Raw genomic sequence first — 27,972 nt, 5'->3', positions numbered from 1 at the left:
AAGCCGGAGCGGTTTCACAAGGCAGACGGCTGTTATTAGAGTTTTGAGGGACTAATTTAAGGCCACGCAAGTTATGTCGGTCATCCCGTCCAGGCTTATCGACATCGATACCTTGCTTTGGTCCCAAGCAAATAAGAATGATTTGCCCTCCCTTCCGTCTCTCTCTCGCCCCATCCGCGAAGGTGCAGCCGCTACCCTTCGTCGTCTTTTTTTTTTCCCGGTTTTTTACAGTTTACTCCACAGATTTGCTACTAACCAAAACTTAAAAGTAGTTCTTTTCCAACAAAGAGATAGCAAATATGAAAATTTCTTCGGCGGCACAAATAATTCTCTCCCGTGGCAGTTATGGTGTCATTCTCTTGTTTGTTGGAGTCTGCTTATCTGTGTTTGTGTCATAATGCAATTATAGCCCCATCGTTCTTCGCAGTTGCTTTGGTTTGTCCGAGTTTGTCGTTGGCAGGTGCGGAAGAGAAAAAAAAAATGATTCCTTTATGTTGATTCGCTTAGTGCGTATAATTTTATTTGATTTCATGGATTGGCATGCCAACGTAGCGTGTCTCGGTAGGGAAATGCTTGTTTTCTTTTCTTTATTTTTATGGGAGGGTTATTTTCTTTTTCTTTTTTTTTTGGGAGAGAGGGTTCATTGTTTCCTCCTCTGCAATGCTTTGTTTTCTGCAATTAATGATTCTGATTCGTTGCAATCTGTCCGCGTTATATTCAGACTCAGGTACTTGCAACCCACGTCTTCTCTTTTTATTTTGCCTCCTAATCCGTGATTCAGAACTGTAAGAGAATAAAAATCATTTTGGAAACGAATATAAAAAACTACATTTAGATGAGTATACTTCAACTGTTTCTTCAACATGGTCTGGTATTAATTCTTGTCGTTTGGATTTCAGATTATATTTCTGGACGTACTTCGCTGATCATGTATTTAATGAGCTCTTCCTGTTTGATTGAATGCTGCTAAGGAAACAGTCAATATATCCATTGGAATGTTTGACTTGTTTTATCTAGAATATGGAGGAAAAACCATTCCCAGCGTGGTCTAGATCTGTGGAGCATTGCTTGAAAGAGCACAATGTTAAATTGGGCAAGGGTTTAAGTTCTTTTGAAGCTGAAAAGAGGCGGGAGATGTACGGATGGAATGAGCTTAAGAAAGAGAAAGGAAAGCCTTTGTGGCGTCTGATCTTACAACAATTTGATGATATGCTTATCAAGATTCTCCTTGTGGCTGCATTTATCTCGTTTGTACTTGCTTACCTGGAGGGAAATGAATCTGGCCACACAGAGCTTGAGGTGTATGTGGAACCACTTGTGATCTTTTCGATTCTTATCATTAACGCAGTGGTGGGTGTCTGGCAGGAGACAAATGCTGAAAAGGCCCTTGAAGCCCTGAAGAGCATGCAGTGTGAATATGCTAAGGTTCAGAGAGATGGGCGCTATATTCCTGACTTGCCTGCCCGAGAGCTAGTCCCGGGGGATATTGTGGAAATAAGGGTTGGAGATAAGGTCCCTGCAGACATGAGAATAGCAACTTTAACTACCTCAAGTTTCAGAGTTGAGCAAAGCTCGTTGACCGGGGAAAGCATGCCAGTGATCAAAGGGACAAGCCCTGTGCTTTTAGATGATTGTGAATTGCAAGCAAAAGATTGCATGCTGTTTGCAGGAACTACTGTTGTCAATGGTGGCTGTATTTGTATCGTAACTAGCATTGGTATGAACACCGAAATAGGAAAGATTCAGGCTCAAATCAGTGAAGCTTCACAGGAGGAGCAAGACACACCCCTCACAAAGAAGCTAGATGAGTTTGGCGAAACTTTGACTACTGCAATTGGGATAGTTTGTTTGGTAGTTTGGGCCATGAACTTCCGGAATTTTATAACTTGGGATAGTGTAAACACATCAATGTGGAATTTTTACTTTTCATTCGAGAAATGCACATATTATTTCAAAATATCAGTAACCCTTGCCGTGGCGGCTATTCCTGAAGGTCTTCCAGCTGTAATCACAACATGTTTAGCTTTGGGTACTAGGAAGATGGCTCAAAAACATGCAATAGTTAGGAAGCTTCCAAGTGTGGAAACTTTAGGATGTACAACTGTAATATGTTCAGATAAGACTGGAACACTAACAACCAACCAGATGTCTGTGAATGAATTCTTTACTGTCGGTGAGAAGCTGTCTACTATTCGAGTGTTTCATGTAGATGGTACAACGTACAATCCAAAGGATGGAGGAATAAGTGGTTGGTGCAACCGCAACATGGGTGAGAGCTTGCAGGCTCTAGCGGAGATATGTGCAATCTGCAATGATGCTGGAATTTATCGTGACGGTTATCTTTTCCGTGCTACAGGTTTGCCTACAGAGGCAGCTCTCAAGGTTCATGCTATATACAAATTGACTTGCATTTATCATACAAGCATGTACCATTTTACATATATTACACTGTGAAATGATTACTTATTCAACATTACACCCTAATGAACTCATGATAAAATATGTTACATATTTTTTGCAGATATTTGAATGTAATGTGCGAAAATAAGTGTAATGGTAATAGAATGTAAAGCGACTAGTGAATAAACAATGTAATTATAAATTTTGAAATGCATCTGAATAATGCTAACCAAGCTTGTGCAAAGTAAATAGTAACTGCATAATGGTAGACTGCATGATTACTGTTTGAGGGCAGATTTATAATAAAGCACTGAGTAAGGTATTTTATGCATTTCTTATGATACATAATTGAAATTTAATGTTGTATATTTCTAGAACAACATAGTGCCTTCAATAAAGTTACGTGGCATTATATCGATTTATACATAACCAACTTTGAATGTTTACCAAAATTTCTCATCTTTCCATATAAACAATAAAAAATTATGCATTTCAAGCAAAAAGCAGTTAAACAAGCAAATTTTTCTATTTTTATTGTTTAATGTTATTCTGAATTTTTAAATTAGCCCATGTATCTTATCTTTTCTATATATTTTTATTCTTCTCATGCATCGTAAATTATCTGATAATATTATCCTTCTTAAAGGTACTGGTTGAGAAGATGGGACTTCCTGGTGCAAAAGTAAGGAACAGATTTCGTGACACAGAGTTTGCTTCTGACTTTTCCATCAACCATAATACTATAAGATTAGGTGAGGAGAAATATGTTTTTCTCTTTGGTCTTTCAGACTATACTAATTGTCAAGAAAATTTCTTTTTCTGATTCAATTATTTCTGAGACAGACTGTTGTGAGTGGTGGACAAAGAGATCTAAGAGGCTTGCGGCATTGGAGTTCGATCGTGTGCGCAAGTCTATGAGTGTTATTGTCCATAGACCAACTGGAAGCAACCATCTTCTTGTGAAGGTGCTTGATCGTTATGATTTACTTCTATTGCATTTGGATTAGAGTAAAATTCTATTTTCTGAAAAACCTCTAATTGTTTTTAAGGCAGTCTTAAGTCTCAACTATTTTGTCCCCATTATTCTATAAATCATCTCTCCCTTCTTTTTTTTGAAGTTGAAAGGAGGTACATCCTGCATTTATTTCATGAGAATTAAACTACTAGTAATAGAAGTGAAAGACACAAGACCTGTTGTTGGCTTCATATGGCTCTAATCTAAGAAGCACGAACACATGCTTTTGGTGGATGTGTCCGTGTCCGACCCATGTGGTGGATGTGTCCGTGTCCGACATGGGTCGGACACGGACACGACCGAACACATGTTCGACATGTCTCCAGCTGTCTTTTTTATTTATTCTGATTTCTATTTGTGGGACATGGCACCGCTCCCACTTCACTCCTTGGCGCTTTATCATGTGGCCCTCACATGTGGTGCTGCACTCAGATTCTGCATGGAGACGAATGTTAAGATCGGAGCGGCACTAAGAGGGGGAGGGTGAATTAGTGTAGCAGATTAAAATTTGTAAATTTGAAAACGATTTCGTATATGCATAGAGATTTCAATTCGTCAATGACTTGGAGAAAGTAGCTCGAGTAAAGTGAGAAGATGAAAACCAAAAGCTTGCTGCTATGTAAATAACGGTTTTAGAAAAGTAAATATTCACACATTCAAGGAACACACCAATTTAAAGTGGTTCAGTCAAAACGACCTACATCCACTTGCGAAGCCTTCTTCAATGAGGCTCTTAACTTCCACTAGCAAATCATTTTGAAGGGGAAGGACAAATACCCCTCTTATAACCTTTTACAAGTGGTTCACACTCTTACAAATTTTCAAAGAGAAAGAGGGAGGTGAACACTCAAGCTATTGAAAACAAAACTTGCTAAAGACTTTGCTAAAGCTTTTATCTCAATCTCTTGCTTCTCAAAAGTTGTCTTCTCTGCTGAGAATTGAGGGGTATTTATAGACCCCAAGAGGATTCAAATTTGGGCTCCAAATTTTGAATTCCTTTGGGTTCCCGGAGCTGGTGGTGCCACCGCTTGTCAATGTCACATTGATCGTTTACTGGCGGTGCCACCGCCTGACCTTACGGGTCACTGGTTGGGCTTCAAATCTGGCCCAAACCGGGTCATATTCGGGCCCAGTTGGCCCCTAACCAGGATATAAGATTATTTCTTAATCCTAACCCTAATTACATGCAAATTATGAAAACAAGACATAATCCTAAGCAGATCTTTTAACCGGCAACGTTGAGTTTCCTTCCGGTGAGCTTTCCGACGATCTTCCGACGGACTTCTGATACACCCTCGGATTTCTTTCGGCGGACTCCCAGCAGGCTCCCGATCTTGTGGCGAGTTCAACGAGTCTTTGGCAAGTAGCCGAGCCTTCTCGGTGATCTCCGCGAACCTCCGACGATCTCTTCGGCGGACTTCCGAAATCATCGACAAGTCCCCGATTTCTTCTCGGTTGGTTCCGGTAGCACTTCCGACAAATCTTCGGACTCTCGGCGGACTCTTGAACACCCATCGAACTTGACTCCGGTAGACTTTGCTTTATGTCTTCAATCTATCGTAGTTAATTCTGCACACTTATCTCAATAATATAGAATAGATCAATTAACCCATCAATTGATTTTATCATCAAAATCCGAGATTCAACAATCTTTCCCTTTTTTATGATGACAATCAATTGATGATAGAGTTAAACATAACTCCCCCTATCTAAATGTCATATAATGAGAAGATAAAAACACTTAAATTCAATCTCTTTGAATTCAAGCCTAAACCGATAAGTTTTATCCGTTGAACTTATTGTTATTCTCAATAAGCATGAGCAAATACGAAACTTCGTATTTCTCATAATTTCAAGCTATGAAAATTATTTTTAAGTCGAATGATAAAAGGCAATTATCATTTCGACAAGAGATATGAACTTTTAACATGAATTTCATGATATAAATGTAAGGCATGATTTCATATGATCAACCAATCTAAGAACTTGCGATATTCTCAAAGAGTTTTGCGATGCATATAAGACATTTGCATTACACAAGCTTTTGCAATTCATATAAGTCATGCTATCGATGCATGTAAAACACAAGCTTTTGCAATTCATATTAGTCATGCTATCGATGCATATAAGACATTTGCATTACACAAGCTTTTGCAATTCATATAAGTCATGCTATCGCATTGGCACAAGTCATCAATATTTTACTCATTCTTCTCCCCCTTTGTCATCAACAAAAAAGGAGATGAGACTTTTGAGTATACAATTTGTGATTAAAAATTCACCATTAAGATCGATCATTCAGCATTCATAAGATTATACAAAATTCATCTTATAACAACGAGTTCAGTAATCGTCCAAGATTCATATTATTAGAAAGAAAATCAGCATTTATCCAAACTTCATATCATTCGAAAGAAAATCAGCATTCATCCAAAATTCATCTAAAAAAGAATCAGCATAGCTTTCATACAAAAAGAACAAAGATGACAAAGCTTTAACTTGGCATTAAGAGTAATTATACAAGGATCGCATGTCAAGGTAATAGAATAAGAAAGCATATCGATTAATCCTTAGGAGGAAATCCATTGTTCTTATACATGACATCTATCTTTTGATTCATTTGTCATAGTTCTTTAAAATTTCAACTTGCTAAGATTGAATTTGCTCTTGCTGTGATTTGAGTTGCTCTTGTGATTTGATCTGATGCAATTCTGCCATAATAAGATCTTCAGAGAATGAAGCAGGAGCAGATTATGAAGGTGCTGCACCAAAGGGACTAGGAGGAGGAGATTCATTTCCCCTAAAAATTGGTGTTTCGGGGTGTTCTACTAGTGGGGGAATTGGATCAGTCATTCTAGGTTGCCTAATCCATATACCATTGCTAAAAGTGCATCTAAGTCTTTTGAGTAAGTTTTTATTGATGGTATTAAATCGATCAACTTGAATTATTTCTTCATTGGGTGAGACACAAATATTATGGGCAAGTATTAATTGAGTGACTAACCCCCCATATGGTAACATTATGTTTTTAGCTATTATATCCTGCATTTGTTGCCGGATTAAGTATCCAAAACAATTATGTTGTCCGGTCATAATTCAATACATGGTGCTTAGCTCTATTTGACTTATTTCATCAAGATGAAATTGCTTAGGAAGTAGTATGCTAGTCATGATGTGATGAAGAATTTTAGAGTTAAAGGGCAGTAAGTGCTTGCAACTTTTAGATATCATGCCTAGATTTGTATTTGCAAAAATAGTTTCTAAGGCTTCGGAGTAAGTTGCTCCGATTATATTGACATCCCATTTATTTCTAAAATAACAGCCCCTATCTTTTACGGTAATTTCAATTAGTTCACAAATAGTGTTATCAATGATTTGAATTTGTGTTCCTAAAAGATAGGTTGTTAAGCTATCATTGTTCACACATAGGTTTGCGTAAAATAACCTAACCAACCTAGGATAAATTGGTTCATTGATTTGTAGGAGAGGTAAGACATCTAAATCTACAAACCATCTAATGGGTTCTAGGTTTCCATGTTTATCTAAATCAAAATGTTTGCCCTTATGTATAGTTCTTGTTTCGAAATTAGGAAACTTAAGAGCTACTTCATTAGATCTAAAAAAGTTTTGGTCATAGGAATCTCCTTCCACCCTCTTCCATTTTGTTCTTGTTGATCTCTTAAGAGCCATGCCTAAACAAGATGATAAATCAAGGAAAAAACTATGAAGAGTAGGCAAAATAATGAGAAGAAGAAGGAAAGATTTCATATTTTATCTTATGGAGAATTCCTTAGAAGATAGAGAGCTTGATCAAACAAGAATCCCTCTCTTAGGCTTCTAAAGGTTAGAATGAGGGTGAGAGAGGTTTAGAGAGTTTTGTGGGAGTTCTAGGGAGAGATTCTCGCCGGCCCTAACTCTTCCACTTATATGTGGATTCTCGGGCGGTTCCACCGCCAATCAGAGCGGTGCCACCGCCTGGGGACTGAGCGCCCAAGCGGTGCTACCGTCGGTTCTGGCGGTGCCACCGCTGGCGTGCCAAAAATTTTCTTTCCCTTCCCCTTTTTTGTTTTCAGAGGTGTTTGATTCAAGATAGGATAGGATCTTGGATTGTTCTTTAAGATGTCATTTGAAATCGAAAAAGAAGGAAGAAGTCAAATCCATGAAAACCGGAAAGAGGAAAAAAAAAAACTTCGGAAAATACATACAATCAAGTTTATTCACAAGGACAATTTAACATGCCTAGTTCCCTTCTAATAAAGTCAAATTGGTCTTCATTTAAGGCTTTTGTAAAAATGTCTGCTAATTGATTTTTTGTGTCAATAAACTCTAGAATGATATTATTGTTAAGGACATGATCGCGTATGAAATGATGCCTAATGTCGATATGCTTAGTCCTAGAGTATTGAATTTGATTTTTGGTAAGACAAATGACACTTGTATTATCACATTTTATGGGAATGTTCTTCAAGTAAATTCTATAGTCTTATAATGTATTCTTCATCCAAACAACTTGTGCACAGCATACACTTGCAGCAATGTATTCGGCTTCCACCGTAGATAGTGCAACTAAATTTTGTTTCTTGGAAGTTCAAGAAACAAGTATATGTCCTAAAAATTGGCATGTTCCGGATGTGCTTTTCCTATCTATCCTACATCCGCCAAAATCGGCATCTGCATAAGCTATTATATTAAATTTGTCGGATTTCGGATACCACAATCCTAAATTGGGAGTTACTTTAAGATATCTAAAAATTCTTTTAACATTTTTAAGATGAGATAATTTCGGATTGGATTGAAACTTAGCGCAAAGTCCTACACTAAAAATGATATCCGGTCTAGTCGTGGTGAGGTAAAGTAGACTACCTATCATTCCCCTATACGTTTTTTGATCAAAGTTTTCACCATTTTCATCCATATCTAATTTAGTTGAGGTACTCATAGGAGGGTTTATCGCTTTTGAACCATCCATGTTAAAACGTTTTAGCAATTCTAATGTATATTTAGATTAATTAAGGAATATACCATCACTAAGTTGTTTAATTTGCAATCCTAAAATGAAGGTTAAGTCACCCATTAGACTCATTTCAAATTCATGACTCATACATTTGGCAAATGATTCACATAGTGATTCATCCGAAGAATCAAAAATAATATCGTCAACATAAATTTGCACAATAAGAAAATTATTTTCAAAGTGTTTGATGAACAATATAGTATCAACCTTGCCTTTGGTAAAATTATTTAAAATAAGAAAGGAACTAAGTCTTTCATACCAAGCTTTAGGAGCTTGTTTCAAGCCATAAAGAGCTTTAGTCAATTTGAATACATGATTAGGAAGAAGAGAATTTTCAAATCCGGGAGGTTGTTCGACATAAACTTCTTTGGAAATGAAACCATTCAAGAAGACACTTTTGACATCCATTTGAAATAGTTTAAAATCGTTACTACTAGCATAGGCAAGGAGCATCCTAATGGCTTCTAACCTTGCCACAAGAGTGAAGGTTTCTTCATAGTCGATACGTTCTTCTTGGTTGAAACCTTTGGCCACTAGTCTAACCTTGTTTCTAACCACGATACCGCATTTGTCTTGCTTGTTTCTAAAGACCCATTTAGTGCTAATGACTAAATGGTCACTAGGTCTAGGAACACATACCTCATTCCTCTCAAATTGGTTCAATTCTTCTTGCATTGCAATAACCCATGAATCATTTTTCAAGACCTCGTCGATGCATTTAGGTTCAATTTGAGAAAGGAAGGCGGCGTTAGCACAAAAATTCTTGAAGGAAGAACGAGTTTGAACCCCTTTTGATGTATCTCATATAATTAGCTCCTTTGGATGAGCATCCATATACTTCTATTCCTTAGGTAAGGAAGAAGAAGCATCCAAGTTGCTATTTTGAGGTGAGGGTTCACATAAATTTAAATTATCAAAACCAAGATCATCATCAAAATCATTTTTATTTAACTCGAAAATTTCATTAAAAACTACATAAATAGATTCTTCTATAACTAAGGTTCTTTTGTTAAAAACATGAAAAGCCTTAGAAACGAAAGAGTAACCAAGAAAGATGCCTTCATCGGATTTGGCATCGAATTTTCCTAGGGCATCATTTTCATTCAAAATAAAGCATTTGCAACCGAAAACTTTAAAATAAGAAACATTTGGTTTTTTGTTATTCCATAATTCATAAGGAGTTTTGATAGAGATGGTCTTATTAGAACCTTATTCATTACGTAGCAGGTCGTATTAATGGCTTCGACTCAAAAATACTTGGGTAGACTATGTTCATTCAACATAGTTCTTGCCATTTCTTGTAGATTTTTATTTTTTCTTTCAACTACTCCATTTTGTTGAGGATTTCTCGGAGTGGAGAGGTTGTGGTTATATCCATTAGATTCATAAAAGCTTTGGAAGTCACGGTTTTGAAATTCGCCACCATGATCGCTCCGAATTGATGAAATCATGAAGCCTTTTTCGTTTTGAGTAAGTTTACAAAATTTAGAGAAGCATTTGAAACAATCACTTTTGTGAGCCAAGAAATAGGTCCAAGTGTATCTACTATAGTCATCTACAATTACAAAGGCATATTTGCTTCATCCTAGACTCGTCGTGTCAATTGGTCCAAATAAGTCCAAATGGATCAATTGTAATGGTCTAGTGGTGCTAATTTGATTTTTTAGTTTAAAACTAGTTTTTATTTGTTTACCTAGTTGACACGCATCACATATTTTGTCCTTAACAAACTTCATATTGGGAATCCCTCGTACTAATTCTCTAGATAAGATCTTATATATTAGTTTCATACTTGCATGGCCTAATCTCCTTTGCCAAAGCCAAGCATCATAATTTAAAGCGGAGAAGCACATTTCATTGCTTAGTTCGTCAAGGTTGATGGTGTAGACGTTATTTTGTTTTAAAGCAATCATTGACATATTATTGTTTGGTTTTTCAATAATGCACGCATTAGATTCAAATCTAACGATGTAACCTTTATCACATAATTGACTAATACTTAAGAGATTATATTTTAATCCATCAATTAGTAATACATCATCAATTGAAAAACTTGATTTGTTACCTATGGTTCCCTTGCTAATGATTTTGCCTTTGTTGTTGTCTCCGAAGGTGATGTACCCTTCTTCTTTGCTAGTGAGCATAGAGAAATGAGATGAATCTCCAGTCATGTGTCTTGAGCATCTACTATCAAGATACCATCTCTTACTTTTAGCTTGTGGGTTTATCTACAAAAGATGATGGTTTTTAGGTACCCATTTGATTTTGGGTGCCTCAAAAATTGATTTACCAGTTTTGTTATTCATCATTGAAGTATTTATAGTTCCTTTAGGAACCCATATCAACTTATGTGGATTAATTTTTCTAAATGGACATTTGTAAGCAATATGTTCGGATTTACAACAAAAGTTGCATTTTAAACAAGGTGAAACATGTAATGTGGGTCCTTTAATGAAAGTGGTAGGATTTTGGTGATATCCTCTCATAAAACCAATTTCACTTCTATTTGCAACGTGACCCTTGTTTGCAAGGATCATGTCCAATCCCTTGCTACCGACCTTAAACTTGTTTAAGGTCTCTTTAAGTAGCAAATTTCTATTTTTTATTGCTTCTAAGTTTTTACACTTAGAGCATGGAGGAGTTTGAAGACTATCAAGCTTCTTTTGTAGTAAGACATGCTCTTTCTTTAAAAGATTAAACTTCTGATAGAAAGTTCATCGAAAGATAAATCTTCATTAATTAAATTATATACCTCTTCTCCTAAAGCCATTAGCGCGAAGTTTGCCTCCTCTTTGTTGCTAGCTTCTTCACTTTCGGAATCACTTGAATCGTCCCAAGTAGCTTTTAAAGTTTTCTTCTTCTTTGGTTGCTTCTTCTTGGCTTGGGGGCATTCATTTTTCAAGTGCTCTGGCTTCTTGCATTCATAGCATATTACTTGATCTTTTTTATGTTCAAATTTGTTTTTGGTGTTATTTTTGAATTAAAAGTGCAATGTCATTGTCACTGTCCTCATCACTTGATGTTCCTTTCAAGTGGTCTTCTTGTGATGTAAGCGCCATATCCTTCCTATTCTTTGGAAGAGGGTTCTCGAGCTCTTCATGAGCATGACACGTCATTTCGTAGGTTATTAGAGACCCAATAAGTTCTTCGAGAGGAAATGTTTTAAGGTCCTTAGCCTCTTGAATGGCCGTAACTTTTGGATCCCAACTTTTTAGAAGGGATCTTCAGATTTTAGTTATTAGTTCAATGTTAGAAAAATCTTTACCAAGAGCTTTGAGTCCATTAATGACATCCGTGAAACGGGTGCATATATCTCCGATGGACTCACTTGGTTTCATTCGGAAAAGTTCGTAAGAGTGCACAAGAATGTTGATTTTGGATTCTTTCACTCGGCTAGTGCCTTCATGAGTGACCTCAAGAGTTCTCCAAATATCAAAAGCCGAATAACAAATTGAAACATGATTAAATTCATTTTTGTCCAATGCACAAAACAAGGCATTCATAGCCTTTGTATTTTAAGTAAAAACCTTCTTTTCCGATTCATCCCATTCGCTCATCGGAAGAGAAGATTTTTGAAATCCGCTTTCGACAATAGTCCAAAGCTCGAAATCCATGGAAATGAGGAAGATCCTTATTCGAGTCTTTCAATACGTGTAATCCGACTCATTAAACATAGGTGGACGTGTAATAGAATGACCCTCAAGCATACCGGAGTAAGCCATCTCTCTTGGGTATTAAACCAAATATGAGAGTGAGCCTGCTCTGATACCAATTGTTAGGATCGGAGCGGCACTAAGAGGGGGGGGGGGTGAATTAGTGCAGCGGATTAAAATTTGTAAATTTGAAAACGATTTCGTAAATGCGTAGAGATTTCAATTCGTCAATAACTTGGAGAAAGTAGCTCGAGTAAAGTGAGAAGATGAAAACTGAAAGCTTGCTGCTATGTAAATAACGGTTTCAGAAAAGTAAATACTCACACATTCAAGGTACACACCAATTTAAAGTGGTTCGGTCAAAATGATCTATATCCACTTACGAAGCCTTCTTCAATGAGGCTCCTAACTTCCATTAGCAAATCACTTTGAAGGGGAAGGACAAATACCTATCTTACAACATTTTACAAGTGGTTCACACTCTTACAAATTTTCAAAGAGAAAGAGGGAGGTGAACACTCAAGCTATTAAAAACAAAACTTGCTAAAGACTTTGCTAAATCTTTTATCTTAATCTCTTACTTTTCAAAAGTTGTCCTATACTGAGAATTGAGGGGTATTTATAGACCCTAAGAGGATTCAAATTTGGGTTCCAAATTTTGAATTCCTTTGAGTTCCCGGAGATGGCAGTGCCACCGCCTGTCAATGTCATTTTGACCGTTTACTAGCGGTGCCACCGCATGTCAGTGGCGGTGCCACCGCCCGATCCTTTGGGTTCTGGGCGGTGCCACTGCCCGACCTTACGGGTCACTGGTTGGGCTTCAAATCTGGCCCAAACCAAGTCATATTTGGGCCCAGTTGGCCTCTAACCAGGATATAGGATTATTTTTTAATCTTAACCCTAATTACATGCAAACTATGAAAACAAGACATAATCCTAAGCAGATCTTTTAACTGGCAACGTCGAGTTTCCTTCCGGTGAGCTTTCCGGCGATCTTCCGACGGACTTCCGATACACCCTCGGATTTCTTCCGGTGGACTCCCAGCAGGCTCTCGATCTTGTGTCGAGTTCAGCGAGTCTTTGGCAAGTAGCCGAGCCTTCTCGGCAGTGATTGCAAAAGGCGCTCGGGCGCTCGCCTAGGCGCTCGGGCGAGGCGAGGCGAGGCCCGAGCGCCTCGCTAATGTCCCAGGCGGCGTGCTTCAAACAGGCGCCGCCTGGGCGCTCGCCCGAGCCCAGGCGCTGGGCGCTTCGGGCGAGCGCCTGGGTAAACCAAGGCGACCGAACCAGAATTTTAGGTTTGGTTCGGTCCTGGTTCGGTTGTTAGTTGGTTCAATCGAACCAACTAAACCGATATAACCCCAACCCAAACCCTAACCCAACACTAACCTACTGCCGCTGTCGCTCTCGATCGCGATCGCGATCTCGTCGCTCGCTGCCGCTGCTCCCGCTGACGCTGCTCGCGCCTCCCGCGAGCCTTCCCGCTGCTCGCGCCTCCCGCAAGCCCTCTCGCTGCTCGCGCCTCCTGCGAGCCCTCCCGCGAGCCCTCTCGCTGCTCGCGTCTCCTGCGAGCCCTCTCGCTGCTCGCGTCTCCTGCGAGCCCTCCTGCGAGCCTTCCCGCTGCTCGCGCCTCCCTCGAGCCCTCCCGCGAGCCTTCCCTCTGCTCGCGACTCCCGCTGCTCGCGCCTCCCGCGAGCCCTCCCAGCTGCCGCGAGCCCTCCCTCTGCTCGCGACTCCCGCGAGCCCTCCCGCTACTCGCGCCTCCCGCTCCCTTTCCTTTTCCCCCCGCCGCTCGCCGCTGCTTCCTTTCTCCGTCAAGCTCAGACTGCTCAGTATACTCTTAAATCTTAATATTAAGTTTATTTGAATTTTGAAATGATTAATTTTCATTAATAGATTAATAATATATTATTTTGATTTTAATGTTATTAATTTTGTGATTTTGTATCTTAGATTTTTTTAATTTAATAGCATATTTTTATTTAAAATTTTAAATAATTATATTTATTAATTATATTATATATTTTTATATTTTAGCGCCTCGCTTCGCTCGGGCGAGCGCCTAGGCGAGCGCCTAGCGCCTCGGGCGTTTTTGGACCTTAACGCCTTTTGGCGCATAGCGCTTTTTAAATCACTGCTTCTCGGTGATCTCCGCGAACCTCCGACGATCTCTTCGGCGGACTTCCGAAAACTTCGACAAGTCCCCGATTTCTTCTCGGTTGGTTCCGGCAGCACTTCCGACAAATCTTCGGACTCTCGGCGGACTCTCGAACACCCATCGAACTTGACTCCCGTAGACTTTGCTTTATGTCTTCAATATATCGTAGTTAATCCTGCATACTTATCTCAATAATATGGATTAGATTAATTAACCCATCAATTGATTTTATCATCAAAATCCGAGATTCAATAATGAATTGTCGACATTGAAAGGAAAAAAATCTAGAGATCAATGATTTCAATAGGCGCTCGAGTGCTCGCCTAGGCGCTCGGGCGAGGCGAGGCGAGGCCCGAGCACCTCGTTTCACTTCCGGACGATGCGCTTCAAAGAGGCGTCGTTTGGGCGCTTCGGGCGAGCCCCTGGGTTAAACCTGTTGTATCTCGGATTTTGATGATGAAGTCAATTGTCATGTGTTATCTAATCCATATGTTGAGATAAGTGTGCAGGATTAACTACGATGAAAGTAAGACATGCAGCAGGAGTTGAGCCGGAGTCAAAGACTATGATCACGTTTGGAGTTCGAGAGCTCGACGGAAGTCCGGAAGGTTATCGGAGCTTGCTAAAAGAAGCTCGTCGGAACTCGCCAAATCGATCGTCGCAAGTCCAGGAGTTTGCCGGAAGTCCGTCGGAGCATCGCCGGAGGTTCGTCGGATATTCGTCGGAAGTTCATCGGAAGCTCGCCGGAAGAAACGATTGACGCACCGGAGCAAGCTGTAGTAAATGTCTTAAGAATTGTCGTAGTTAGCATGTAGATTAAGTTAGGAATGGGAGGTGATCCCATTAACTTAATCTGGGGGCAATTGGGCCCTTGACAGACCCATATTGGGTCGAATGGATCAACCCATTCGAACCAGAATTCCTACTAGGCGGTGGCACTGCCTAGGAGAGGGTCTCCTAGGAAAGTTGGGCGGTGCAACCGCCCCAGGCAAGCGGTGGCACCGCCTGAGCTCAGTCTCTGAGCGAGACTGGGCGGTGCAACCGCCCCTGACAGGCGGTGGCACCGCCAGGGCTCAGTCTCCGAGCGAGACTAGGCGGTGCAACCGCCCCAGGAAGGCGGTGGCACCACCAGGGCTCAGTCTCTGAGCGAGACTGGGCGGTGCAACCGCCCCTGTCAGGTGGTGGCACCATCCAGAAGCTCAGTCTCCGAGCTGCTAGGCGGTTGTACTGCCCAAGTCAAGAGGTGGTACCGCCAGGACCCCGGAAATCCGGGAAAAGACATTTTTAAGCTCAAAATTCAAACTAGTTTGGGGCCTATATATACCCCACCCTTTCCTGCATGAAAGGGCACCGAAAATCCAATCTTACTCTGTGATTTTTAGAGCTCAAAAGTGTTGTAAAGGCTAGAAGTTCTCCTCCCTCTTTTTCCAAGTTTTAATCTTTCAAGAGTGGAGAGAAAAGTTTGTAAGGGTTGTCTCTTAAGCCCGTCAAAAGGAGTGAAACTGTAAAAGGGTGGTTGGCCTTCGCCTATTGAAGGAAGGCCTCTAGTGGACGTCGGTGACCTCGTTGGTGGAGGAAGCCAAAAGTGGATGTAGGTCAAGATTGACCGAACCACTATAAATCTCGGTTTGCATTTACTTTGAGCATTTTATCTTTACTGCAAACCTCCTCAATAGCTTACTGCCTTCTGCTCTTTTACGAACTCACTTTCAAGTTAAGTTTCCGAAAACGGTTTTACATTCCGATTTCTATCTTAACTACAAACTTCCTGCCTTATTTACTTCAAATACATTTCCGTAAGCTTTCAAAGTTATTATTTGCACGAAACGACTTTTACGTTGGAATCGGATTTCAACGTACGAACGCAGTTTTAATCGTCGAAAGTTTTCCGCTGCACTAATTCACCCCCCCGCCCCTCTTAGTGCTCTTGATCCTAACAAAACCAAGCGATTGAACCAGCGTTTTAGGTCTGGTTTGGTCTCCGATGCTTTAGTTGGTTTAATCGAACCAATTAAAGCACCTATATTAGCTACCGCTGCCCAACCCTAACCCTGCTTGCGTTCACGCTACCGCTGCTGCTGCTCGCCGCCACTCGCCGCTCCCGCTGCTCGCCGCTCCCACTACCGCTGCTCGCTATTGCTGCTGCTGTCGTCGCTCGCCGCTCCCGCTCCTACTGCTGCCGTTGCCACTATCGCCGCTCGCCACTCTCGCTGCCGCTGCTCACTTTTACCGCTATCGTTGCACCCTCGGTCTTCCCTTACACTCCTCTTCCTTCTCCTCTTTTGAAAGTATACTATTAACAGTATACTAGTAATAGTAATGTATTTGTATTTATTAAATTAATAATATATTATTTTAATTTTTATTTATTTGAAATTATTGTTAGGTTTCAAGATAAATGGCAAGTGTATAGAGTAACTCAATAGAGTCTCCAATGACATCAAAAAAAGATCATGCATGGAAGTATAATTATATAAAGGATCCAAAAGATTTTAATGCAATTACTTGCATATTCTGCGATAAGACTACTAGAGGTAGTATTTTTCGTGCAAAACAACATCTAGTAGGAAATTTAAAAAATATAGCAGCTTGCAAAAAGTGTCCACCTGAGGTAAAAGAAGAGTTGTTGAGTTATATAAATAAAAAGAAGACAAGAATAAATCTTATGGGAATTTACCAAAAGATAATGTTGAACATCTCAGGGATGAAGAAGAAGATTATTCTATGAGTATTAACCCAAGTGGGAAAAAAGTATACGACAAAAAAGGAAAAGAAGTTATAAGTATAAAGAAGGATAAAAAAGGATCAATGGATCTATATATGTTTCAAGGATCCCAGAAGCAATAAGGGCAAGCAAGAGGCTCAAAATTTAGACAAACAAATATAAGTGACGCTTGTGATAAAGAAATAAGAGGAAGAATAATTTAACACATTGCTCGCTTTTTCTATTAGGTTGGTCTTCCCCTTAGTACAACTTGTTTAGACAGTTTTAAGGATATGATTAAAGCTATTGGAAAATATGGTGTCGGATTAAAACCTCCAAGTTATTATGAAATGCGAGTTCCATTGTTGCAAAAAGAGTTAAATTATATAAATGACTTACTAAAGGGTCATAAAGTATTATGGGCAATACATGGTTGCTTTATTATGTCAGATGTTTGGACTGACAGGAGGTGCAGGAGTATAATTAATTTTATTGTTAATTGTTCTTTAGGGACTATGTTTGTGAAGTCAATAGATGCTTCATCTTTTGTAAAATCTAGAGATAAGATATATGATTTACTTGACAACTTCGTGGAAGAAATTGGAGAACAAAATGCCGTTCAAATCATAACCGACAATGGAAGCAACTATATGTATTAGCTGGTAATATTCATCTTTTAAATTTTTTAATTAGTTTATCTTCAATTAAATGTGTTAAACCCTTAAGTCTTATTATTTTTGTTATCCTTTGTCTTAGGTAAATTACTTGAAACAAAAAGACAATACTTATATTGGACTCCATGTGTAACACATTGTATTGATTTAATGTTGACGGATATTAGAAAGATCTTAGATATCAAGAAAACCCTAGAAAGGGCAATTTTTGTTGTTGGATTTATTTATAATCATATTAGGGCTTTGAATATGATGAGAGAATTTACAAGTAACAAAGAATTAGTAAGATATGGTGTCACCCGATTTGCTACTTCATTCTTGACATTACAAAGTGTGCATCGTCAAAAACATAATCTGAGATACATGTTTATCTCTGAGAAATGGGTGACAAGTAAATAGGCAAAATAAGCAAAAGGCAAGAGGGCTACTGATATCATTTTAATGTCATCCTTTTGGAATCATGTAGTTTATATATTAAAGATAATGAGCCCTCTTTTTCGAGTCCTTCGATTGGTGGATAATGAAAATAAACCTGTAATGAGATATATTTATGAGGCTATGGATAGAATAAAGAAGATGATTAAAAAGTCTTTTAATAAAAATGAAGAAAAATATGAGAAAATTTTTACAATCATTGACGAAAGATGAAATTGTCAACTTCATCATCTCTTATATGTAGTTGGATATTATTTGAACCCTGAATTTTTTTATAAGATTAAATCTGTTGGGTTTGATGCAGAAGTTTTGGATGGGTTATATCAGTGCGTTACAAGATTAGTTCACAACCTTGAGGTTCAAGATAAGATTATTCGTGAATTATCTTTATATAAAAATGTCGAAAGTCTTTTTAGAATTTCAATTACCATTTAATCCAAGACAACTACGTCTCCGGGTATTAATAATTTGATATAATTAATTTCATATATATTATGTTACTATGTTATTGCTAATAATAACATAAATTTTGCAGTTGAATGGTGGAGTCTATTTAGAAATTCCACCCCGAACTTATAGGAATTTGCTATCAAAGTGCACTTATTTTAACATGTAGTGCTTTGAGTTGGTTGTGAGCGAAATTGGAGTGTCTTTGAGCATGTAAGGATCACTAAATATTTTTGTTTTAATTTATTTATTTATTTAGATAGATGTATTAATATATTTTTAAATTATATGACATGATAGATTCACTCGAAGAGAAGAAATCGGTTGGAACATCAACGATTGCACGATCTTGTTTACATAAAGTATAATCAAGCTTTGAAGGCTCGTTATGATTTGCAAAATATAATTGATTCAATCTCATTTTAAGATATTGATGATTTAAATGAGTGGTTGGTAGGAGAAATGAGTGCTAATTTGCAAGATGTCGAAGACGAGCTTGTATTTGAAAATGATAGATTGACATGAGGAGATGTGACAAGAGCTTCAGGTGTTGGAGAATTACAAACATATACAAGACAGATGATAAAGAGAAAAATGAGTACAAAAGCATCAAGCTCGACTCCTACTATTATTGAAGACATAGAGAATGAAACATATTTTGATGAAGAGGAAGGAGTCGAAGGACAAGAAAAAGATAACGAATTCAATGAAGATGATTTGTGTGAAAATGACGATAATATTGATTATGATGAATGACCTTGATGTAAAATTTTATTGTTTTGAATTTTGAAACTTTTTGTTAATATGACATTGTGATTTTGTATCTTAGATTTTCTTAATTTAATAGCATATTTTTATTTAAAATTTTAAATAATTATATTTATTAATTATATTATATATTTTTATATTTTAGCGTCTCGCTTCGCTCGGGCGAGCGCCTAATGCCTTGGGCGTTTTTGGACCTTGGTGCCTTTTGATGCATAACGCTTTTTAAATCACTGTTGGAGATCGTAATAAGGAAACATATATCAATTTTATTTAGAAATTGTTAAATTCTATTTGGTATACCCAACCTTTATTTTGGATACTTACATTTGTATAATCTTAATTGTTTTAACCTATATGATGATATTTATTTATTTATATTATTGAGTTTATAAAATTTAAGTACAAGTACTACAAAATTCATGTTAATAGAATATATATATATATATATATATGTATATATATATATATATATATGTATATATATATATATATATGTATATATATATATATATATGTATATATATATATATATATATATGTATGTATGTATATGTATGTATATATATATATATATATATATATATATATATATATATGTATGTATGTATATGTATGTATATATATATATATATGTCTCATGTCTCATGTCTGTGTCCATGCTTCTTAGGCTCCAATACATGATCAGTACATTTAAAATACACAACCATTATAATAGCATTTATGTCTCACATCCATTGTTCAACATATGAATATGAGAAGACTTACTAATAATCTCATCTCCGCCATTTTGAATGTGCCAGGTCCATGACGTAAGTGTTGCACCACTTAGGTGGTAACTTCTTCAGTAAATCACAGAGGAACAGAGGAGGTTGCATGACTCATTAGGCATCTCTGTTTCTGAACTCCTATAAAAGTGTCATACAAGCATGAGAAAATTAGAAATGAAAAAGGTTTAACTCATAGAATCCAAAGAAATGTCTTTTCACTAAATGAATGTGTAAGAATATGACGAAGAAAATAATGTTTCAATCAAATAACTATCTAGTAAATTCTTTAGTTAAAAAAAATTGGCAGTTCAAGATATCATCAACTGTATCAGTTGGTTCTCGTTGAAGGATACATAATTATGCTAAAACTGCTTGATATTGTTTGTTACATCTAAATGAACTTCAATTAAAAGTTTATATTTACTGGATAATATTTAATCACATTTGATACTCTCTCTTGTACATTAATTTTGTTTCCATTGTCAGGGTGCTTTCGAAAGTGTTTTTGAGAGGAGTTCTCATGTCCAGCTTTCAGATGGATCAGTTGCTTTGCTGGATGAGGCATCTAAATGGTTAATAACGTCGAATGTCCAGGCAATGAGTTCGAAGGGATTAAGATGTTTGGGATTTGCTTTTAAGGATGACTTAGGAGAGTTTTCTGACTACAATTCAGAAACTCATCCAGCTCACAAGAGGTTGCTTGATCCTGCTAACTACCCTGAAATTGAGAGTAATTTAATTTTTGTTGGAGTGGTTGGTCTGAGGGTAATTCCTTGAGTTATTTCTTATAATTTGTTATACTCTTCCGTGTTGCTTCTCTGAATTGTAAATATTTTCTTGCGCACTGATGACTATGAACTTGCAAATTTGAGTAGGACCCTCCTCGTGATGAAGTTCACAAGGCCATTGAAGATTGTAGATGTGCTGGTATCAAAGTTATGGTCATAACTGGTGACAATAAGTCCACTGCAGAGGCAATATGCAAGGAAATTGCACTATTTAGTGACAAGACAAGCCTCAGAGGCAAAAGTTTTACTGGTAAAGAGTTCATGACCCTTCCAGCTGACCAACAAATGGAAATTTTGTCAAAGCCTGGAGGTGTAGTTTTTTCACGGGCTGAGCCAAGACATAAACAAGATATTGTGCGGCTACTAAAGGACATGGGTGAGATAGTTGCAATGACTGGAGATGGTGTCAATGATGCACCTGCACTAAAGCTAGCTGATGTTGGTATTGCTATGGGTATAACAGGAACAGAAGTAAGTGGAGCATGCATGCTTTATGAATATAGTGGAATTGTGAGAGCAATAAATGCATTTATCAATCACTCAATTGACAATTCTTGGCATTTTCATGTTTTCACTTAGAGGTTAATTCAGATATGAACTTGTAACTTATGAATTCATTTGACGGGTATTGTGACTTGGCTTTCCTATGAACACTTTTTCTTTTGAGGTATTCCTTGGTAATAATGCCTCTTTTATGTTATTTTGCTTGAAGTAAGATATTGGATTGTCTTTCTTTACTTCAAAAACATGAGATATCTTTTTTAAGGATTATCTTTCCAGCTCCTCTTTGTCCAAATTTTAGGATTTTCTATTATGGTTACTAAAAATAATTGATCTTAAATGTCTTACAAATCACTTCTGTTTCAGGTTGCAAAGCAAGCTGCTGATATGATTCTGGCAGATGACAATTTCAGTACAATTGTCTCAGCTGTTGCAGAAGGCCGTGCTATCTACAGTAATATGAAATCTTTTATTAGGTACCTTTTTTCTGAGTATTTTTTGTTTTCTTGACTTACTGTGACCTCTATGCTCATTTTATGATTCTTTCTGTTTAGATATATGATATCATCTAATATGGGGGAAGTAATTTCCATTTTTCTGACTGCTGCACTTGGCATTCCGGAATGCCTAATACCAGTTCAGCTTCTCTGGGTTAATTTGGTGACAGATGGGCCTCCCGCAACAGCTCTGGGTTTTAACCCTGCGGATGTTGATATTATGCAGAAACCACCCTGCAAAAGCAATGCTGCTCTTATTAATTCTTGGGTTCTCTTCCGTTACATGGTAAGTATAATGCTTTATGTTTTAAGCCCTTCTGTAGTTGTCTGAAGATGTTAAATCTGGTAAGTACCTGATTGCAGACCGCAGAACTAAAGTTGTCTGAGTAAACTTGTGATACATCACAAACTCTAAAGCTCTTTGTTTGCAAGTGTTGTATTTCATACTTGTTCCAAAAGCCCTATAGCAGAAAGAGCTTGATAATGCACCCTGAAACTCACTTCTTACTTATTGAATTCAATTGAAAAGAATATCTCTTGCAACTAACGAAATCAAGTGACCTAACAAAACTTTTTACTGCTGGCTCAATGCACAACGGCAAAATCAACCAAAAAACTCACATAAGCACCCCACTCCGTGGGCTCTGTTTCTCATTCATCGAGTGCACAGCTACCTATCTGATTTTTCTTATGAATATAGTGCACAGCTACCTATCTGATTTTTCTTAGGAATTTAGTGCACAACTAAAAAGATTCTCTCTCGCATATGATAGAAATGTAGTATGTGTTCAAAACAATAAAATACTCGGTTTAGTATTAAGTGTTATATAAGGTCTACTAAATTTGGGCCAATCACTTGAGTTCATAGAGATGTATAAGCAGAGGAACTTGCTGGATGCTTATCTCGAATGTGTTTCTGTCAGATTCTATGATGGTATTTTTTCGGTATTATTGCTTTTCTGAGATAAATCATAGTACATTTTTTGTCATAGTGGAACAGCTTTAATAAGTAAAATCTTTAACTATGATTGTTAAACTGTCACATTTGTGCGTTCACTTAGATCAAATATTTTTGAATTGTACAATTTGATTGTGAGCTATGCCTGTTTTTGATTAATCAGGTGATCGGTGCTTATGTTGGTTTAGCATCTGTTGGTGTCTTCATCTTGTGGTACACTCAACCATCTTTCATGGGCCTAGATCTTGCTAGTGATGGCCACACGTTTATCTCTCTAGCTGAACTCCGCTCATGGAGAGAATGCCCTGCATGGCCTGATTTCTATCCTAATTCATTTGTAGCTGGTGATCGAGTGATTTCTTTCACAGATCCCTGTGACTATTTCACAGTTGGGAAAGTCAAGGCAATGACCTTATCTTTATCTGTTTTAGTAGCAAATGAGATGTTCAATTCTCTCAATGCTTTATCAGAAGACAATAGCTTACTTCATGTGCCCCCATGGAGGAACCCTTGGCTAATCCTTGCAATGCTGGTTTCATTTGGGCTCCATTTTATCATTGTTTATGTCCCTTTTCTGGCAAATATTTTTGGAATCGTTCCGTTGAGCCTGAATGAATGGCTTCTGGTTGTATCGGTGTCTGTCCCTGTGGTGCTAATTGATGAGGTGCTGAAGTATGCCGGTAGGAGGCGATGGTGGAGGATTCATAAGCAAAAGATGGCATAGATGCCGTGACCTAGTAGTATTTTGAACATTCGAAAGATTGTAACCCTCTCATAGACACTGATTAAATCGTACAGTAGAATTTTCTGTTAGAAATCAAATAGCGTTTAGTTCTTTAGAAACCATCAGGTGAAAGAGTGTTTCTGTATCTTCCCCGGTGCTAATGTATTGCGCCTTGTACCGCAATCTGTAAAAGTTACTGGTGAAAATTTATATAACTGGTCAATGTGTTATGCTTTTCTTTCTAATTCTTGTAACTTCTATTTTGGTACTGAGTTAAAGAGTTATTAACTAGAGACCAAGTGGCAAAATGCCTATTTAGAGCGAACAATTTCTGCTGTCAGGTGGAGAACTTAGTCGCCTCCTTTACCTCTGTAATCAAACCTAAACCCTTCTGTTTCCTCTCACTTCTGCTGTGAACCCCTGCCTGTGGCCAGAGAGTATCGTTTGCACAGTAGCTGCAACTTGTGGCATTTCGATTTGTTATTTGGTATTGTTCAATATATTTATATATATATAGGGTTTGACACAATCTAATAAGCTTAAGTATTTGGATTGAATCGATATTCAAATTGATATATGTATTGACTAATTTGATTTAGATTTATTAATTTTTAACATATAGCAAATTATTTTAAATAAGAAAATCAAAATACTATTAGCTAAAAGATAAAACATAAACACTTTGAACAAATTCCCCCCATAGACATACAGAATCTAATTACAGTATATTTTTAACACCCGATATTTCTTTTTACTAGGATTTTATGCATTTTATATTAATATTTGAATTTATAAAATATATTTTATCCCTAAAGATAATATGCCTAAGAGTCTTTAACATTTTTAAACACTAGAACTAGCTCATCTGAACAGCTATCTAAGCCCTAGCCCTCGCCCTCTCCGCACACAAATTGGCTTAGTTTTTATGGGTGCTTGGAGGAGGGGGAGCTATGGCCAAGAGATAGGTTTCCTCATTATTTGTTGTGTTTAAATAATTTATATTCCTTTAAATAATGTAATATTATTTGTTTTAGAATTTTTTTTATACATGTTGCATCAAGTTTAGATTTTTATGGAAGGCATCATTTAAGAGATTCATGAAAAAATGATATCGAACCATGATTCAATGATTTTAAAAAATATTTCTGTTAATTCCGGATTTATAATAACAAAGAATTAAAACAGGAAAGAATGTCAATAATCAATCATATGGGATTTGGCTTGTTCTTAGAATTAAATCATGTCACTAAATTATGTAATTTGACATGTAATCTAAGTATAAGAATTTTAGATTTATGAATCTAATTTCTGGATTACAGTATTTCAATTTAACTTTTATTCAAAGAAAAAGGGAAAACACGAAAGAGACGGAAAGCCGCGCAGTTTACATCAGGGTTGTGCGTAGGGCCGACTCATGCCTGTTAGGATCAAGAGTGACACTAAGAGGGTGGGGGGGGGGGGGGGTTGAATTAGAGCAATGAAAAACTTGCACGATTTTAAAAAATTGTTCATTTCATTTTCATTTCGTTTAAAATCGATTCCGATGAAAATGATTTCGATTCAATTTGTTTCGGATAGAAGTTAAACTTGAAAGCTTTCATAAAAGTACAAGAGAAAATTAAAGAGGTTTGCAGTAAAGTAATTGTACAAATGGAAAGCAAACTAGAATTTAGAGTGGTTCGGTCAAGGTAACCTATATCCACTTTCGGATTCCTCCTCCAACGAGGTCTCCGGCGTCCACTAAAAGCCTTCCTTCAATAGGTGAAGACCGAACACCTCTTTACAGCACTTTCTCTTTTTTCTGGGTTTAGGAGAGAACCCTTACAAGTCTCACACCTCTATTGAATGATCTCAAAATTTAGAAAGGGAGGAAGAGGACTCTAGCACTTGTTTACAACACTTTTACACCCCAATAACTCAAGATTATAATCACACTTCGGTACAATTTCATGTTGAAAAGGATGGGATATTTATAGGCCCCAATGGCTTTTAAAAATGGAGCCAAAAAAAATCTCATCCCGCTATTATTGGGCAGTACCACTGCCTGACACCTGACACTGAGTGGTACTACCGCTCAGTTTGGGTAGTACCATCGCATAACAGAGTTCGGAGACCGAGCTTTGGTGGTACCATTGCCTGACAAGGGCAGTACCACCACTGGTAGCAATAACTATCGACGGTACCATCGCCCAAACCACCTAGGGTACTAGTGGTACCACCGCTATTATTTGGCGGTACCACCGCCTGACACCTGACACTGAGTGGTACTACCGCTCAGTTTGGGCGGTACCACCGCCTAACAAAGCTCGGAGACTGAGCTCTGGCGGTACCATTGCCTGACAAGGGCGGTACCACCACTAGCAGCAATAACTATCGGCGATACCACCACCCAGACCACCTAGGGTATTGCTTTCCAAGCGGTGCCACCGTTGGCCAAGAATTCAGCATCCTGGTTGGGCCTTGACTCCGGCCCAAACCAGCCCAATTCCGAGCCCAGTTGGCCCCTAACAAAGTTGATGGGATTACCTCCCAAATCAACTCTAATTATCGTTCTAACTATGATTAAGGCATGCATGGTCCGGTACATCGATTTTTCACTCGACGATCTTCCGACGAACTTTTCGGCGAGTCTTCCGGTGAACTCCCGACCAACTCTCGGCTAGTCTTCCGGCGTGCTTCTGGCGATCTTTCAATGAGCTTTCGGTAAGTCTTCCAACGTGCTTCTGGTGATCTCACAATGAACTCTCGGCGAGCTCCCGGTATATCATCCGAGTCTTCGACTCCGGCTCATTATTTGCTTTACGCCTTATCATTTGCTTTACGCCTTATTGCTATCATAGTTAATCCTACACACTTATCTCAACACATGGATTAGATCAAATAATTTACCAATTGATTTCATTATCAAAATTCGAGATTCAACAATCTCCCCCTTTTTTATGATGACAACCAATTGGTGATGAAGTTAATCTTAACTCCCCCTATCTATATGCCATAATTGAGAAAAGATACTCTTGAATTCAATGCCTTTGAATTCAAGTATTAAATTGATAATTTAGACTTATTATCATCATGCACATTATGATTTACCAAATCTAAAGATGATACCATGTATTCGTCGATAAAAATGATGTTAAGACATGACATCCATTTTCGAGTCAAAATCACATATATTTTCAGTATCAAAATAAGCATGATATTGATAGAAATATTTAGCATCAAGGTAAGCATGATATCATACTCATCATTTGAAGAGATAACATGGAAATCAAAGTACAGAATTATAATCATCAAAGTAAGTAGCATTTGAAGTTTACAACATCAAGGTAAATAGCATAGGATTACAACATTAAAGTAAGCAGAATAAAATGAGATTTTATCCATTTCTCCCCCTTTGTTATCAGCAAAAAGTCATAATTAATTATTCAAGTGGTGGTTAGTCAAAATGTCTAAACAGGGTATTGAGTTGTTGATGAATTTACTGTAGCTCAATCAAAATTTGATCTTGGCATTGTTCAAGTCGATCTTGACGTTATTCAAATCGATCCATCCGAGTCCCTATGTCGTTGATAGATGAGGGAGGTACTTACTCTATTGGAGGTGATTCCTCAAAGGGACCAGTTGGAGGAGATAGATTATCCCTAAAAATTAATGTTTTATGTTCTGGTTTAGGTTGGAGGGGATCAGTCCTTCTAGGCAGTCTAGTCCATATATCATTTCTGAATGTACATCTCATCCTTCGAAATAGATTTCTATTTATGATGTTAAATCTGTTTAGTTTTATAACTTCTTCGTTGGGTGGAATGGTAATATTATAGACATGGAGTAGTCTTGTGATTAAGCCCCTATATGGAAGTATCATGTCCTTTTTTGATAGTTCAATCATATTTTGTTGGATTAGGTAACTAAAACAATTGTTATGTCCCTTCATAATCTAACATATGGTACCTAGTTCCATTTGGCTTACTTCATCATGATGATATTGCTTTGGAAGAATGATACTTATCAGGATGTGATGAAGTATTTTTGTGCTTAAAGGTAGTAAATGTTCGCAGCTTTTTGGAAGAATTGTTAAGTTAGGATTGCCAAAAAATGTTCCTAAGGCATCAACGTAAGTAGTCCCAATTGTTTCTTTATCCCATTGTCCTTTAAAATAACACTCTATTTCTTTTACTGGAATTCCTATGATGTTGGAAATTGATCTATCCGTAATGGGTATATAATGTCCTAATAGATAGGTAAATACCCTTTCATCTTCATCTACATATAAATTATTGTAAAATAGCCTAACAAGTCTAGGGTAGATAGGTTCACTCATTTGAAGGATTAGGAGAATGTCTAGATTAGCAAACCATTGAATATTTTTCAAATCACTTTATTATATAAATCAATATATTTACCCTTATGAACATGTCTAGACTCTATTGATGGAAATTTTAGGGCATGTTGATTAGAATCGAAAAGTAGGGAGT

General features: G+C 37.6%; 1 protein-coding gene across 3 annotated transcripts; it reads left to right on the top strand.

Moving 5' to 3' along the window:
- Nucleotides 1–25: 25 nt before the first annotated feature.
- Nucleotides 26–23,745, top strand: LOC135585614 (calcium-transporting ATPase, endoplasmic reticulum-type-like). 3 transcript variants are annotated; one of them, XM_065083409.1, is made up of 9 exons: nt 26–182; nt 900–2,382; nt 3,047–3,152; nt 3,244–3,365; nt 20,519–20,797; nt 20,908–21,291; nt 21,688–21,797; nt 21,876–22,104; nt 22,940–23,745. In XM_065083409.1, the coding sequence occupies exons 2-9, from the start codon at nt 1,021–1,023 to the stop codon at nt 23,498–23,500; spliced, it is 3,153 nt and encodes a 1,050-aa protein (XP_064939481.1). In that variant the 5' UTR covers nt 26–182; nt 900–1,020; the 3' UTR covers nt 23,501–23,745. The 3 variants fall into 3 exon arrangements, with proteins under 3 accessions (XP_064939481.1, XP_064939482.1, XP_064939483.1); XM_065083410.1 differs by lacking the exon at nt 26–182 and adding an exon at nt 189–460; XM_065083411.1 differs by lacking the exon at nt 26–182 and adding an exon at nt 583–727.
- The last annotated feature ends 4,227 nt before the right edge of the window (nt 23,746–27,972 follow it).

The sequence above is a fragment of the Musa acuminata genome, chromosome BXJ1-9 (genome assembly GCF_036884655.1).
Source record: "Musa acuminata AAA Group cultivar baxijiao chromosome BXJ1-9, Cavendish_Baxijiao_AAA, whole genome shotgun sequence".
In the NCBI taxonomy this organism is placed as follows: domain Eukaryota; kingdom Viridiplantae; phylum Streptophyta; class Magnoliopsida; order Zingiberales; family Musaceae; genus Musa; species Musa acuminata.
Note: the sequence above shows the minus strand (reverse complement) of the source record. Positions and strands in the feature narration are given on the sequence as shown.